The sequence below is a fragment of the Pangasianodon hypophthalmus genome, chromosome 2, assembly GCF_027358585.1.
Source record: "Pangasianodon hypophthalmus isolate fPanHyp1 chromosome 2, fPanHyp1.pri, whole genome shotgun sequence".
In the NCBI taxonomy this organism is placed as follows: Eukaryota; Metazoa; Chordata; class Actinopteri; order Siluriformes; family Pangasiidae; genus Pangasianodon; species Pangasianodon hypophthalmus.
In genome coordinates this window covers 32,721,751-32,736,793 of record NC_069711.1, presented here as the reverse complement: position 1 = coordinate 32,736,793, position 15,043 = coordinate 32,721,751, and the positions used below count along the sequence as shown (strand labels likewise).

General features: G+C 36.6%; 2 protein-coding genes across 13 annotated transcripts in view; both read right to left on the bottom strand.

The window, feature by feature from the left end:
- Positions 1-188: 188 nt before the first annotated feature.
- On the bottom strand, positions 189-11,546 carry wdsub1 (WD repeat, sterile alpha motif and U-box domain containing 1). The gene is made up of 13 exons (XM_053228918.1): positions 11,434-11,546; positions 10,068-10,472; positions 8,535-8,722; positions 7,588-7,680; positions 6,259-6,352; positions 6,010-6,043; positions 5,853-5,893; positions 5,018-5,124; positions 4,759-4,788; positions 4,525-4,548; positions 3,208-3,387; positions 2,537-2,671; positions 189-1,672 (listed from the first exon to the last, which is right to left on the bottom strand). The coding sequence occupies exons 2-13, from the start codon at positions 10,463-10,465 to the stop codon at positions 1,524-1,526; spliced, it is 1,473 nt and encodes a 490-aa protein (XP_053084893.1). The 5' UTR covers positions 10,466-10,472; positions 11,434-11,546; the 3' UTR covers positions 189-1,523.
- A 963-nt stretch (positions 11,547-12,509) lies between these two features.
- baz2ba (bromodomain adjacent to zinc finger domain, 2Ba) overlaps positions 12,510-15,043 on the bottom strand; it is a 92,296-nt gene continuing 89,762 nt past the window's right edge. For all 12 annotated transcript variants that reach the window (XM_026933109.3, XM_026933108.3, XM_026933113.3 and 9 more), the window contains 2 exons: positions 14,641-14,784; positions 12,510-14,347 (listed from right to left, as the gene is read on the bottom strand). In XM_026933109.3, the coding sequence (XP_026788910.2) occupies positions 14,191-14,347; positions 14,641-14,784 (301 nt within the window). In that variant the 3' untranslated portion in view covers positions 12,510-14,190. The remainder of the gene's footprint in view (positions 14,348-14,640; positions 14,785-15,043) is intronic.

Sequence of the window (15,043 nt, the reverse complement as noted above, 5' to 3'; positions counted from 1 at the left end):
GTTATTGATTGTATTTCAACTTTGCTGCATAACGCGACAATAAAGGCCCACTTCAAGCACTGGTTAACGTTTGTGATCTTGCGTTTACGAGTACATGCAGGATCTAGGAGGAATAAAAAATATTCATAATTTAAAATGCTGGTTTGCAGAAATGTCCTGAGAGACATAAAATAAAACCAAAACCTAAACCATGTAATTGAGCATAATTTTATTAAGACTGCAGTGTCTTAACCCTTCATTAACCCATCTCTATGAAACTGCGAAGTCACAAAGTCACATTCATTCATGATCCGGGGTTGTATATGCGTTACACAGCTCTAATCCAATCCAGTATTATAGATGCAGCTTTACAAGCGTTGTGATTGGTTGCTTTGCCCTAGCATTCAACAACGCACAATAACAACACTGTCGCTGTTAGGGCAGAGCCTTAATGTCATTAATTATTATAATATTATTATTTTAAGTAAATGTTAGCACAATGAATCAGTGTTTAATGCATAGCGTGATATAAATGCATGTAATGCCATGGCATGGTAGCCAATCACAAAAGCTACATCAGCGTGTAAAATCTTACAGCTAGTAATAAAATGTTTCACAAATTTAAAAAAAAAAACTTTATGATTAATCAATTAATCAAATCTTAGTTTTTTTTAGTTTCATTTTTTTGGCAAAATAACACTAACAAAGACCAGGACTGGGAAAAATAACTGCTTTTTCAATGCATCAATGCACAAAATATATAAATTAAACACTTATATTTTACATAGCTGTTAAATTTCATTGTAATGCATTTGAATATTACTGAGTGTGTAAATTTATATTTATACACTGTATATTCACCCCAATAACGACTTTCTATCACTGATACTTCACATTCCTAGACATTCCTAGGAATAAAACACAGTGGTGATGTATCCTATTCACTATCTATGCTCACTACATAGGGTGTAAAAGAAATAGCACTTCTTGTAGTACCTAAGGAGTGTGCTGTTTTCCCAGCAGAGCTCTGTTGGAGATGATAAACTAATTACACATGAAGCGTAATATAACCAAAATTTTCACATTCAAATTACTCTGAGTCATTTTTTCGGATAGCCTTAACAGAAGAACAATATTTCTTTTATGATGCATGAAAATGTTTTAAAATCAGGAGGTGGTTTTACTAGAAAAGGTCCAAATTGTTTAAAGATGGATCAGTTGATTGATGATTGATTGATAAGACTCCAATCCGTACATCTAATGCACATTATTAATCTTTCACCTGTGTGTAGTTTCACATTTTAAGCAGGTGTATAGACGAGGATGGAATGACGCGTTAACCTTCGAGCAGCGCAGTCGAGCGGGGTTTTCAGTGATCCCGGCTAGCCCACGTTTTTGTTTAAGCTCCCAGCATACCTGATTCAGAGGCGTTACAGCATTAATTACTCGTCACAAGCGTTGTAGGGGGAAGAAGTGCGTCCCCCTCGGACCGGGTTTCAGTGCTGTTCTGATCCGCGTGAGAGAGCGTGTGGCGCGGATGATCACTAGCTGCTGGTCCAGCGGCAGATGGCCATTTTGAGCGTGCGGTTGGGGGTGAGCGCCGTGGTCTGCAGCGGCAGGTTGGTCATGGGGCTGGAGCGGTTCTTCGTCTTGATCCAGCTCTCGATGGCCTCCCGCTCGTATGAGAAGCCATCTGCAGCAGCACACACACACACACACACACCACGGTGACCTTTTTGGATGTTCCACTGTCATCCATTATATCTCAATACACTTAACAATATAAGCGATATTTATGGAAATAAACACAGTTCATGTGATGGCGTGTGTGTGTGTGTGTGTGTGTGTGTGTGTGTGTGTGTGTGTGTGTGTGTACAATACCATACAGAAGAAATTACACAACCACTAAAATCATCTTTTTTGTTTCATGTCCAACCACAAAAAAATATTTTTAAATTATTTTTAATAAGTTGCCATTTTCGTTAGATGACCTATAGCCATCTATAACCTATGACCTATAACCTATTACAATTTATGTTGAAAAAGTACTTTCGTTCGCTGCTGAACTTTTAAGTCTAACTTGTAAAGTCATTTTGACCGGAAATGAAAAAAAAATTACTTTAGAAACAAGCTGTTAAATCATTTTTTCAGTTATACTGCATTGGAGCAAGAACAAAGGAAATTGTAAAATTCTCACTAACTAAATAAATAACTAAACAAAACAACTCCAAAAAAATATGTATTATAAAATATTGCATCCATAAACATATACAAAAATAGAAAGCATGTCAATTATTTTAGATTTTCCCCCAATGTGTAATTAGTAAATTTGTATTTTTTTAGCATTTATAAATTCCTCTGTAATCATTAGACACAAAATTATAAAAAATTATATATAACAAAATTATTAAAAAATATAACTAAATATAACAATGTTTACTTAAAAACCGAACATATAAACTGAACTGTAAATGTGTGTGTGTGTATATATATATATATATATATATATATATATATATATATATATATATATATAAAAATCAGACTAAGCTCTGACCTGCAGCTATCACCGGGTCCTTCATGACCTCGTGTGTGATGGGGCAGAGGAACTCGTCAGGAATGCCGTCGGATACCGGCGGCATCTTCAGCTCCTCGATCTTCTGCAGAATTTTACTGCGCAAACCCAGTGACTCTGACCAATCACAACACATCACAGAGTAAAACTAAGTAAATGCAGCGCTTACAGTACTGCGTCTTACAGCACATACGTAATGCATGTTTAATGAAGCAGAGTGTGTTCACACTGGGGAATTTAATACTAATATTACTGAAGTGTGGACACTTTCAGTTTCAGCAGCTGCAGCCTCCTGTATGTAGTGAGGTGGGTGGAGCCAGGAGGGGGTGCTGAGGTTTAAATTATTTTGCTGGTACCACTTTACCAGGGAGCGAAACGCAAAATAAGTTAGATCTGAGAGTTTACTATGCTCCAAAGTTCAAATACTACATCCTCAATGACAAAGTGTAGACTTTATAGTGTCTAGTTCACCATTTGAGATGCAGCCTTGACTGGAAAAGACAAAAAGTTTGCACCACACACCTGTGTAAATTAGTTTTACTAAACGCCTCTGGGTATAAGGGGATATAGATAAGTGTTTTCCTCTATAGTAGTAATGCTCTGTAGAGTGTGTGTGTGTGTGTGTGTGTGTGTGTGTGTGTGTGTGGTATCACCTATATTAAGCTCGGAGCTGAGGGTCTCCTTGGTCAGCGCGAGCAGTTCTGCTCCATCGATGTTATTGGCCTTAAACTTGTCGACGAGGCTCTCCAGCCCCTCCTCCCGTAACCATGCCGACACATCGTCCTCCGACCAATCGCCCACCATCCACCTGGAATGACCCGGCCACTTCCTGCCTGCCAGACACAGCAACAGGAAGTGATGGATCTGAGCCCTACAGGGAGTGTAATCTGTGTGATTTAGTGCTTCAGAGACGGAGTGAAGAGGAATCATTTATGACTGCGTCGGATAAACAACACCGCTGTCAGGACGATTTAATACACGTCTGGTGAAACGGGATTAATGTAAAAGGTCACATGAAGTCTCTCTCACGACGTTTCAGTAAAATATCCACTCTGTATTCTGTGCTTCCCGGGCTCTGTAAACAAGGAGGCGTGTCTACTAACCTGTCAATCAATACACTGATAATGTTTTGGGGGCGTGGCTTTGGAGGAAACACACTGAATGGTGGGGCTAGCTTTAGCTAACTTCAACTAACTTGTTTCAAAATTGTTAAATATGTTTAAATAAAGTTCCCCAAGTAAACTTGGTTCATAGTTTGGTGGCTCATTTATTCATTCATTCATTCATCTGTTGTAATTTTAGTTTTTTTGTCTTTTCTTTTTGGTTGTATGCCATTTTTTGTCTTTTCAAATTTGTTTTGGCCTTTTTTTGTCCGTTTATTTATTATTTTTTAATTTAGTCTTACTTTATTTATTATAATATATTCTTCTTCTTCTTATTATTATTATTATTATTATATAATTATTTAAATTTTTAATTATTTAATATTTAATTATTTATTATATTAAGGCTTTGTTGTCTGTATTTATTTAATTTTACTTTTTTGTCTTTGATTTTTTTAATTACTTTTAATTGTTTATGTCTTTTTATTTAATTTTCTTTTTTGGTCTTCTTATTTGTTCTTTAATACATTTTTTGTCTTATTTTTTGATTGATTGATTAATTGAGACCCACAAGCATTGACGTTAAAATTATGCTAAACATGCTAAAATTATAAGACACAATAATTGTCCCAGATAACCATGATCTCAATATTGAGATAATTTAAATAATTAGCCTCATCATTTCACCCGTTACTGTGCAGTTCTAATTTCAACACAGGATAGAGAGAGGATAGAGGACAATTATTGCGTCCAGCCAGCAAACACGCGTCCCAAACGCTGCCTCTGACCTTCAGGTGACCAGAATTCAATCATATTCACAGTGTGTGGTGTGTAAGTTATTAAACACGGCCTGGATCCGTCTCTTACCTGCTTCTTGTGAGCTGCAAGGGACTTCATCACAAAGCAGGAAAAAAAAAACACAAAATGAAGAGAAGGAAAAGCCTCCGTGAGCGAGAGAAACAAAAATCTTATTATATGAGACAAGATATTAGAGTGAGCTTAATGTTATATACATGATGAAAAGCACACACGCACGCACATGCGCACACACACACACGCACGCGCACACACACACACACACACACACGCACGCGCGTGCACCTGGAAGAGATCTGCCATCAGGTTCAGCACCTGGTGAAGAAATGAATAAGAATTGAAAATCACAACACTTACTGACATTTTTATTCTCAATAAAACGTAAAAACATATGAACATACTTTGTTTATACTTCACTGGATGCACACATCACACACAAGGCATTATGGGATATCTACAAGTTTTAATTAGACTTTTATTTTTTTTTCAGATGAATATGTATTTCTTTCCTGTGTGAGAAACGGTAAATAAAGTGTTGTCCCACCCTGAGCGCTGCAGCCGTCGTCCACCCTCCACACGTTCACTGTTTTGTCCATGGAGCCGGTGGCTATGAGGGGTGCGGTCGGGGAGAACGCGCACGCCGTCACATACCTGCAGCACAAAGACAGTCGTTACAGGGGTTCAGAGAGAGAGAGAGAGAGAGAGAGAGAGAGAGAGAGAGGACATACAGATAAAGACAGAGATGGAGAGAGCAAAAGACAATAAGAACTTTGGTGGAAAGAGCGACAAAGAAAAAGAAAGACAAAAGAGAGAGAGAGAGAAAAAAAGAGAGAGACTGAGCGAGAGACAGAAAAATAGAAAGACACTAAGAGAAAGACGGAGAGAGAGAGAGAGAGAGAGAGAGAGACACAGACAGAAAAAGAAAGAAAAAGCAGACAGACAGACAGAGGGAGTGAAGGACAGAAAAAGACAGAGAGAGAGAGGACATACAGATAAAGACAGAGATGGAGAGAGCAAAAGAAAAAGAAAGAGCAAGACAGAGAGAGAGAGAGAGAGAGAGGACAGACAGATAAGGACAGAGATAGAGAGAGCAAAAGACAAAAAGAACTTTAATGGAAAGAGCGACAAAGAAAAAGAAGGACAGAAAAAAAGAGAGAGACTGACAGAGAGAGAAAAATAGAAAGACACTAAGAGAAAGACGGAGAGAGAGAGACAGACAGACAGAAAAAGAAAGAAAAAGCAGACAGACAGACACAGAGGGAGTGAAGGACAGAAAAGAGAGAGAGAGAGACAGATGGAGGGACAGAGGGAGGCACAGAGAGAGAGAGAGAGAGAGAGAGAAAGAGAGAGAGAGAGAGAGAGAGAGAGAGAGAGCTTACCTCTCGTGCTGGGTCAAGGTATAGAGTAAGACTCCATTATTCTGCAATAAGAGACAATAGAAATTCAGTAACAAAAAAAATATTATCATGTTTTATTTAAGAGAATATTTAGTAATGAATAAAGATTAATTTCAGGTTTTTAAAACGATTCACTCACTGCTTCATAAATTGCAACAGTCTTATCCATAGACCTGTGAGTGAGGAAGGAGAGAACAAACAAACACTCTTTAAATAAAGCTCTGTAAAAGTGTTCCTCCAGCAGAGTCAGTGGAGTCATCATGAGTACAGAGCGCCATCTACAGACAGGACGTAGCAGTGCAAACAATCCGCACACCATCCACACGACCAAACAGGAAGTGACGAGCTGAGGAGTGAGGAGTGAGGAGAATAACACCCGTGTACTCACCCAGAGGCTAAAAGCTGTCCGTCTGCAGAGTAAGCACAGCACAGGACTGTAGACGACTGATCTGACAGTTTGTGTACCAGCTGCATCTTACAACCTGTAACACACACACACACACACACACACACACACGTTCTATAGACGTTCATGAGAACCTAGCATCAGTGATTAAAGCTCCAGCATTCTGGAAGTTATTTATGTCAATCAGGCACCTCTGCTGGTTTTTTTTTTTTTTTTTTTATTAAAATAAAATTATATATAGTAATAATAATAAAAATAATTTTAATGAAATACTGTCCTTTATGGGTCACCACCTTTCCGAAAATACAATCTGCGCATTTCTCTGAGAACCTTTTGCTAAATAGTAATCATAGCATACTCTCGTTATTAGTCATGTGTGCTCATGAGTAATGGATCAGACATAAATAAATAAATAAATAAATAAAAAAATAAAGGCAGCTGACTTTGTTGTTATTTCTTAAATAAGTAAGCAAAAGTGAACATATTGGACATTAAATACTTTGTTAATTTGTTCTTTTCACAGTTTGTCAGGTTTTTTGTTTGTTTGTTTGTTTGTTTGTTTGTTTTTTAATGACCAGTGTTCGGAGTAGAGAGCTGAACAAAGAGTGTTACAATAATTAAAAAAATTTTTAAATTTAATTAAAAAAAAAAAAAAAAAAGAGAGATTTTGGATTCTGAATTTCTGGACCAATAAATAGGGATGGACTCTGAACAGTAATTACTTAAATTATGTTACTGATACCAAATACAACACTTTTAAGTACAAGTACACTGATGTAGCTCAGAACTCTGTTAATTAGTTTATTTCTTTGTTCTTCGCGGTTCAGAAGACGTTTCTCTTAGCTTCATGCACTTCAAGTGCTGATGGTGACCAAATGAAACAGACGTACATGTGAAAGAGTGGAGATATGTGTCCTTATCGAGAACAACCTTATCCTTTTAAGCTTGCTCAGCGAACATAGATAAGATCCACGTGAGATCAGAGATCAGTGTTTATGCAACAGGTCGGCTGTTTACAGCTCATTATATTCCACTTCCTGTTTTATGTGAAACGTCCATTTTCTAATTACACTAAGATGCCACCTTCAGCTGTAACGGAGCATTTGTGTTACAAACAACATCAAAGTTTCCGCTTAGCTGGAACGTGCCTCAGACCTCGTGAAGCTGTTTGAGCAACGAGCAGAATGCTTGTTTAAGTAAATAAAACGGAGAGGTTTACTAAAAGAGGAAGTGTTGAGAGAAATCAAGAGAGTTAGTGTGTCATTCTAAGGTCAAGACTACGAAGGGAGCAGGGAGCAGGTGACCCTTTACCTTTAGAGAGGTTCAGAGAAACCAGCCAGATCTTCAAGAAGCTGTCCTGACCACAGGAGGCCAAATGGACCTGGACCACACGGCCTGCCTTATCTGAGAGAGAGAGAGAGAGAGAGAGAGAGAGAGAGAGAGATTGATAAAGACGAGGATTCATTGATTTTAATATTCTGTTCTGTAGTGAAACAAACACACATGGACTCCAACATTAATCTGGTACATTTCGTCATTTGGGTCCGACCTGTCCTTGTTCCTCTCTCAGATCTCATGCTACTCATTAACCACCACAGCTCTTTGTCATAATCCTCGTTTTAAACTCGTTAAGAAGAAGCGGACGCTGATGTACGGAGCTGATGAACTCATCTACTACAACAGGGGTTCCTAAAGTAAAAGGCTTGAAAGAATCCTGCAAGCTCCTTGTTTATTTTATTCATTTATTTTGCAAATGAACATTAGGAATATCCTTCTAACTACGGAGATGGATTTTGCGTGATGCAATTTTGCAACGTTATTCAAACAAGCCACGTTGAAATTAAGAGCGTATGTCCTTTTTCGCTGTCTCGACACGCTGCACTAGCGTCGGAGCTCAGCAAATTTGAAACATGCACAAAATTCACTGTCTGTTTACCTCCGCTGGTTTGCAAGGTCCGTAATTGTTGGTTATGAAACTTACGTTATGTTACACATGTTACTGACGTATGATAAAAGTGTCCTAAGTTATAAATCTGGAGTATAAAAATGTAGGCTGGTCAAATCTAATGTTTATTGACATCATTTATTTTAATTTAATTTAATAATAAGACTTACATTATCAGTGAGTTTTAATTAAAGTAACTTTGTTGTTTGTTGAAATGACGCAGTGGATAGTGAGATATAATATATATATATATATATATATATATATATATATATATATAGATATTAAATAGTGCTTTAAGCGTTCCTCATACCCCTCTCTGCCTGCGGTGCAAACTGGCAGCAGCTGACCCCAAGGTCGTGGGCGTACTTTTCCGTGTGGAGCTGTTTCATGGCCAGGTCCCAGACACGGAGGTCTCCATACATGGAACCTGTAGCAAACAGCTGACTGCAGGGGCTAAAGGAACACGCCACTATAGTGGTGTCAGGAACGGCTTCGGTCCTGAACGACAAAACCGATATCAGGAGAGAACGCAGGAACACGCCAATTAAGCGATCAAAGAAATGCAATTTACAGCAAGAAGATAATTAGTCTGTCACAATCTACGATACAGGAAACATACCAGGATGTATAGGTTTGGTTTAATTTAATGTCTAAAAAAATGAATTACTTGAAATTAAAAAGGAAAAAAAAAAATCTACAATTTACATTTTACAATTTTACAGATTCAAATCAGCTTCCAATCAGAGATTGTAATTAGTTTTAATTGTAAAAATGTTACTTTTTGTATGATGATACTTTTATTTAACACTACAATAATTCTACAAAAATTAATTATTTAAAACTGAAAAGAAGGAAAAAAAATCTATAATTTATTTTTACTATTTTAAAGGTTCAGTACAAAATTACAACATTAAATCAGCTGCAATCGATCTGAGGTGGTAATCGTTATTTTTGTAAAAGGTTAGAAAAATGTGATTTTTTTTTTTTTTAAATTGAAAATGAGAAAAATCTACAATTTACGTTTTACTGTTTTAAATACTCAAATCAGCTGCTTCCAACCAGTAATTATTTTATTTAAATGTTAGAAAAAAGATGATACTTCTATTAAATGTTTGCAAAAATAAATGACTTAAAACTGAAAAGGATAAAAACAGAATTCAACAATTAAAATTTTACAATTTTAAAGATTCAGTAAAATAAATTAGCTGCTTGAGATTGTAGTGATTTTTTTTTTTAATATTAAGAAAATATGACACTTTAATTCTTACAAAAATTAATTATTTAAAACTAAAAAGGAGAAAAAAATAACTACTAAAGATTCACATTTTTTTAATTTTAAAGATTCAGTTTAAAAAAAATGAGCTGTTTCAAATGAATTTGTTATGATTATTATGATTCTGATATGATGATATAGTACTAAATTGTTATAATAATTAAATGACTTAAAACTGAAAAGAAGAACAAATAGTTCACCGGTTTACATTTTACAATTTTAAAGATTCAGCATAAAATTTTACCATCAAATCAGCAGCTTAAAATCAGAGCCAGTCATCATTTAAAATAAATGTTTGAAAAAGATTTTTTTAAAATTGTATCGTGACATAATTTATCATGATATTGATATTATATTTAGCTTTTTATTGTCCAGTCCTAACAGAAATGGGAAACTAATGGGGGAAAAAAAATCTAAATTTGGAAATTTGGAAAATCTAATTTTTTTTTTTTTTTTTTTTTTACCAGATGAATTTTATTTGTAAATTGTAATATTTTTCCAGCCACAACAATGAAGGTGTAAACATTTGCACCACATTTGCACAGACAGGATGAGAACACGAACACGGACCTGTACAGGGTTCTGGACGGGAAGTCCCACAGAGCCACGGTGCCGTCTGAAGCGCCGGAAATCAGATACGAGGAGTCGGGCGAGAAGGCGCACACCCTGACCGGACTCCTGCCCGGATGCTCGAACACAGCCTCGATCTCCCCGCTGCCCATCGCCCACACCACCGTGGTGGCGTCGGTGGAGCAGGACGCCAGGTACTTGCCGCAGGGGCTGAAGCAGCAGCAGTGGACCCCGTAGCCGTGGCCCGAGAGCGGAGAGAACGGGAGCTCTGAGAAGTCTCGGGTGGAGTAGATCCGGATGGTTTTATCCGTCGAGCAGGTGGCCAGGAGCGAGGCGGAGAACGCACAGCAGTTCACATCATCTCGATGGCCTTGCAATGTGCAGATCAGAGACACCATTTTTACTCTGTGTGGCAAAAGTTTAGACAAAAAATGTATTGATTAGTAGGACAAAGATCGGGTGATATGATATATCATATATTTAATATTGATACGTGATCAGCTACTTCACAATACGCTTTTCTAAGCTATCTTTTATTATTATTTTTTTTTTACTCTGAAAATAATTACAAACTGACTAGAAGTAGCTTTTACCTTGCATGTCAAATGAATTTTGTACTTAAAACAAATAGATAGATAGATAGATAGATAGATATGAGAAAAATAAATAGATTGTCCATGTGTAAAAAGGTTAATCCTTTTAGTGATAATTATATTCAAGTCTAAAATATTAAATGTTATGGAAAATAGAGAAAATATTTTTTTTTTTTTTAAAACAAACCTTAGCAATATTTCCCCAGGTTAAGACTGCTGCATGATGCAGCTGATTTCAGAGTAAAAAAAACTGTTCAATTAAAACATCTAGTTTCAGAAAAGCTAAGTGCAATCTGAGACAAAGATATTTTGTATTAAATGTAATATTTTGTGCAGAAAGTTTGTAAAGTTGCACCATAGACATTGCATTGAGAATGACAGTCTGCAGAGCAACATTTCTGTTTATGTTGGATGACAGGAAGTGATTTGGAGGTGATTTATATCTTATATCTTTATATATAATCTTATATTTTAATAAAAACAGCCTTAAATTGACTGCACATCAGTGTAAAGGCTCAGGTTTTCCATCTCTGACAGAAATCTGACCGTTTTTAACGGTTTAAATTTTAAATTTTAAATGTTAAACTAGCCACTTTAGCTAACATTGCCAGCTTCTCTCTCTCTCTCTCTCTCTCTCTCTCTCTCTCTCCAGCTTGCCTGTCAACCCGTTATTTTATTTAAAACCCTCCACAGCTATAAGAAATATCTAATTTAAACTTATTCTTGATTAAAATGAATTTTCAGACCAAACGAGAAAGCGTTATGTTACTCACCCCAGCTGTCTCGCGCCCCTGCTTCCTGATTAGCGAATACGTCACACGGAGGGTCACGTGACCTGTGTTTACTGTCCTGGTTTAATATGGCTGACTCGAGTAAAAAAATAAAACAAAATAAAAAGTAGATATTTCATAAATATTTAAAGCAGGTTTTAGTGCATGTATTTTTTGAGAGAGTTACATGATAATAATAAAATTATCATGATATTTCAGTTACTTAATAATAATCATAATATTTGTTAGAATTGTCTAAAATTAAATATAGTGTAATAATAATAATTATTGTTGTTGTTGTTGTTGTTGCTGACTTATTCTAGCAATACTACGAATGTTTAATAAAAATAAATGTTGTTATTTAATTATAAATTATTCTAATAAGACTAATACTTTTAAGTAACAATAAAAACGAGCAGCACTCTACTGTCCAAAAAAAGTAAATAATAATAATAATAATAATAATAATAATAATTGTTGTTGTTGTTGTTAATAATAAATTATTCCAATAAGACTAATACTTTTATACAACAATAAAAAATGACAGCACTGTACTGTCCTAAACAATAAATGCCTCATAAAATATTACAAATATACTAAAAAATATACTTCTACTACTACTACTACTAACAATAATAATAATAATAATAATAGTTGTTGTTATTTAATGATCAATTATTCTAATAAGACTAATACTTTTATATAACAATGATTGGTCAGAAGGTGTTAATTAATTTTCTAGAACAGCAGCTCTGATAGTAGTGTAGCTGCGATTCTCGGGTTTATATTAAAGAGCTTGTTCTTATACCTTATCGTTTCTATAGCAACAGCTCATTCACACAGAAATGGTTGATATGGTGTAGTATTCTGTAAGGAGATGTTTATTTAACCTTTCTGGAAGGAGTCTCCAGTGTCAGAGCTTTGTAACGAGCACGGGGAAGTCTTCAGGATGGAGGAGTTTATGATTTCTTGGAATAAGAGGAGTAAAAGATGGAGCTGAAAAGTAACTACATTTACTGTCCATGTCTCTGCACTCAGATTATTACAGTGAAAAAAAAAAACACCAAGAAGCAGTAAGATGACTTTAAAAACATCCTTTTAATAGGTCCGTGCCACACACACTCACACTCACACACGCGCACACACACACATACACACACATACATACACACATACATACACGCACACATACACACTAGTGAAAAATAATGCTCCTACAAAAAGAACGCTACCATTTTGTTTCCCACAATAGCTTTAAATAAAATAACTTCAAGTACTCTGACTCGGGTACAAAAAAACTGTGTTCTAGCTGCCTCCAGTGGCCAAGACTCACAGGGATGTTGGGGGAGGAGGAAGAGGAGCAAGAGGAGGAGGAGACTCAGACACAGGCTGCGTCCCAAACCGCACGCTAAGTACTTATCCTGCTAAGTAGTATGATAAACCAGTACGCCACTCGCAGTCGTGTTCTCTGAGCACTGTTTTGGCGTACTGCTGTAAAGAATGACGTGATTTAGAACAAAGCCACGGTGAAGCAGGAGTTATGCGGTTTGGGACGTGGCCATAGTGGTTACCGAAAGCCCGCTGCGTGTGTGTGTGTGGTGCTGAAGCCTACTCCCAACAGTTCTCACATGGGGATACACACTCGTGTTGTACAGTATATATGCCAGCGTGCGGAGGAAGCCAGGGGGTGTTTCTTTTTTTTTTTTTCTTTTTAAAAAAAAAAATCATAAAAACAAACCAAAACAAACAAACAAACAAAAAAAATACTTCCCTACACCCTGTTCAGAAGGGCAGGCACTACCAAGATTAAGGAGACCACAGTGTTTGTAGAAGATATGTGTATACTGTACAACCAATAAATGTGTCAATAATAATAATAATAATAATAATAATAATAATAATAAGTCACTTTAAGACTAAAATTAAATGCTACAATCGGTCTAAGGCATGAACAATATCCAATGTTTGAAACCATATGTACACATCATTCCAAACAAGACTCGATATATATATCGGTATGAACAGACAGTATATACACTTTTTTTCTTTTCTTTTTTTTTTTTTTGTTTGTGTGTGTGGGGGTGGAAACCACTGCTCATCTGTGTGTGTGTGTGTGTGTGTGTGTGTGTGTGTGTGTGTGTGTGTACGAGGGGAAAACTCCGATGTCGAACGGCCCGGAGTGTGTAAACAGGTTCCTTTCTTTTCTTGGCTTCGTTTCATATTTGGAGAGGAAAAATTTTTTTTAAAAAAACAAACAAACAAACAAAAAAAAAACACACATACAAATAAACATTCCATTCGATTTTTTTTAAAGCAGTTTGCGCTGTTTCTTCCTTTTCATAGAAAATGAAGAATGGACCTTTTTTTTTGTCATAAATAATCATTTAAAAAAAATTAAATACATTCACTATAATATTAACGATAAAGTAAAAAAAAAACAACAGAAGAAACAAAATGATGATATTTACAGGTAGTGGAAAGTGTTTTTTTGTGTGTGTTTTCTCCTAGATACAGCTCAGACGGTTGAAGATTTCAGTGCGATTACTCTTTTCTACAAGGAAATGATATTGCACAAAGACACCCTCTGTCCTGTGTCTCTTTGGGGTGTTGTGTGTATATATGTGTGTGTGTGTCTGTGTGTGACATGTTCAGGTTTGAGAACGGCGTTTTGCTTTGCTGGGAGGAAAATTCTGGCCGGTTCTGATCCGAGCTCCATGTTGAGGGGTTTGGAAAAAGCGGCGCGCGGTCGCTTCGAGTGGATCAGTTAGTCTGCTTCAGGAGCTCGGTCCACCTCTTCTCAAAGAACTTCCTCATGTTGTGTCCTGCGCGGCCGATGTCCGAGTTGTCCTCGTTGAACTTTTCGCAGTTGTCAAACACCAGGTTGACGTCGATGATGAAAGTCTCGAGGTTCTGATACCTAAAATAAATAAATAAATAAACAAACAAACAAAATTGGGGTCAGCTGAGTCAAAAATCCACTTAAACACTGATCGAGTGCAAACGATTCCTTATTTGTGAATGATTCATTTTAACAAACCGGCCAAATTGATTCGTAATGATTCTGTGATTTTCCTCAACCTGCAGTTTTTCCACACTACTCTCCGACTGGTGACTCAAATGAATCAGAACATTCCTACACTGACTGAGCTCAGAAGAACTGAATCACTAAAGTAGGCCATCACTACGACAGAGGATGTAACAGAGACTCACTGGCTGCTGACGAGCTTCTCGCGGATGGTGGAGAAGTCCATGGGTTTTTTGATGACTTTCCGGTATCCGGGGACCGATTTGAGGTTGACGGGTGTGAGGAAGGGCCAGGCGTCCTGATGGCGCTCCAGTTCAGCCAAGAGAATCCTTCACAAGAGGAACAGATTTCAGAAAACATGCAGCTAACAGACTAATGCTCTACACACACTACCCTTACACGTCTGAACTACTTTTATTGATAGGAAATCAGTAAAGAATAGGTGTAAGGAAATCGAGAAATGTTTGTGGCTGAGATTTGGGTCACTCTAAGCACTCATGCCATAAAATGTACATATTTGTCAGCACTGTTTCTCAGGCATTTATCTGAAAGCATAATTAGTTTAAACTACAAGTACAGCTTTTAATA

What these genes read in the sequence shown, in the direction of transcription:
- wdsub1 (XM_053228918.1), bottom strand. Translation starts at nt 10,465, where the DNA reads ATGGTGTCTCTGATCTGCACATTGCAAGGCCATCGAGATGATGTGAAC. An exon ending in TGCACCGCAGGCAGAGAGGG is followed by an intron (nt 7,681 to 8,534) that starts GTATGAGGAACG and finishes TCTCTCTCTCAG; the next exon opens with ATAAGGCAGGCCGTGTGGTC. An exon ending in CAGCTCCGAGCTTAATATAG is followed by an intron (nt 2,672 to 3,207) that starts GTGATACCACAC and finishes GTGATTGGTCAG; the next exon opens with AGTCACTGGGTTTGCGCAGT.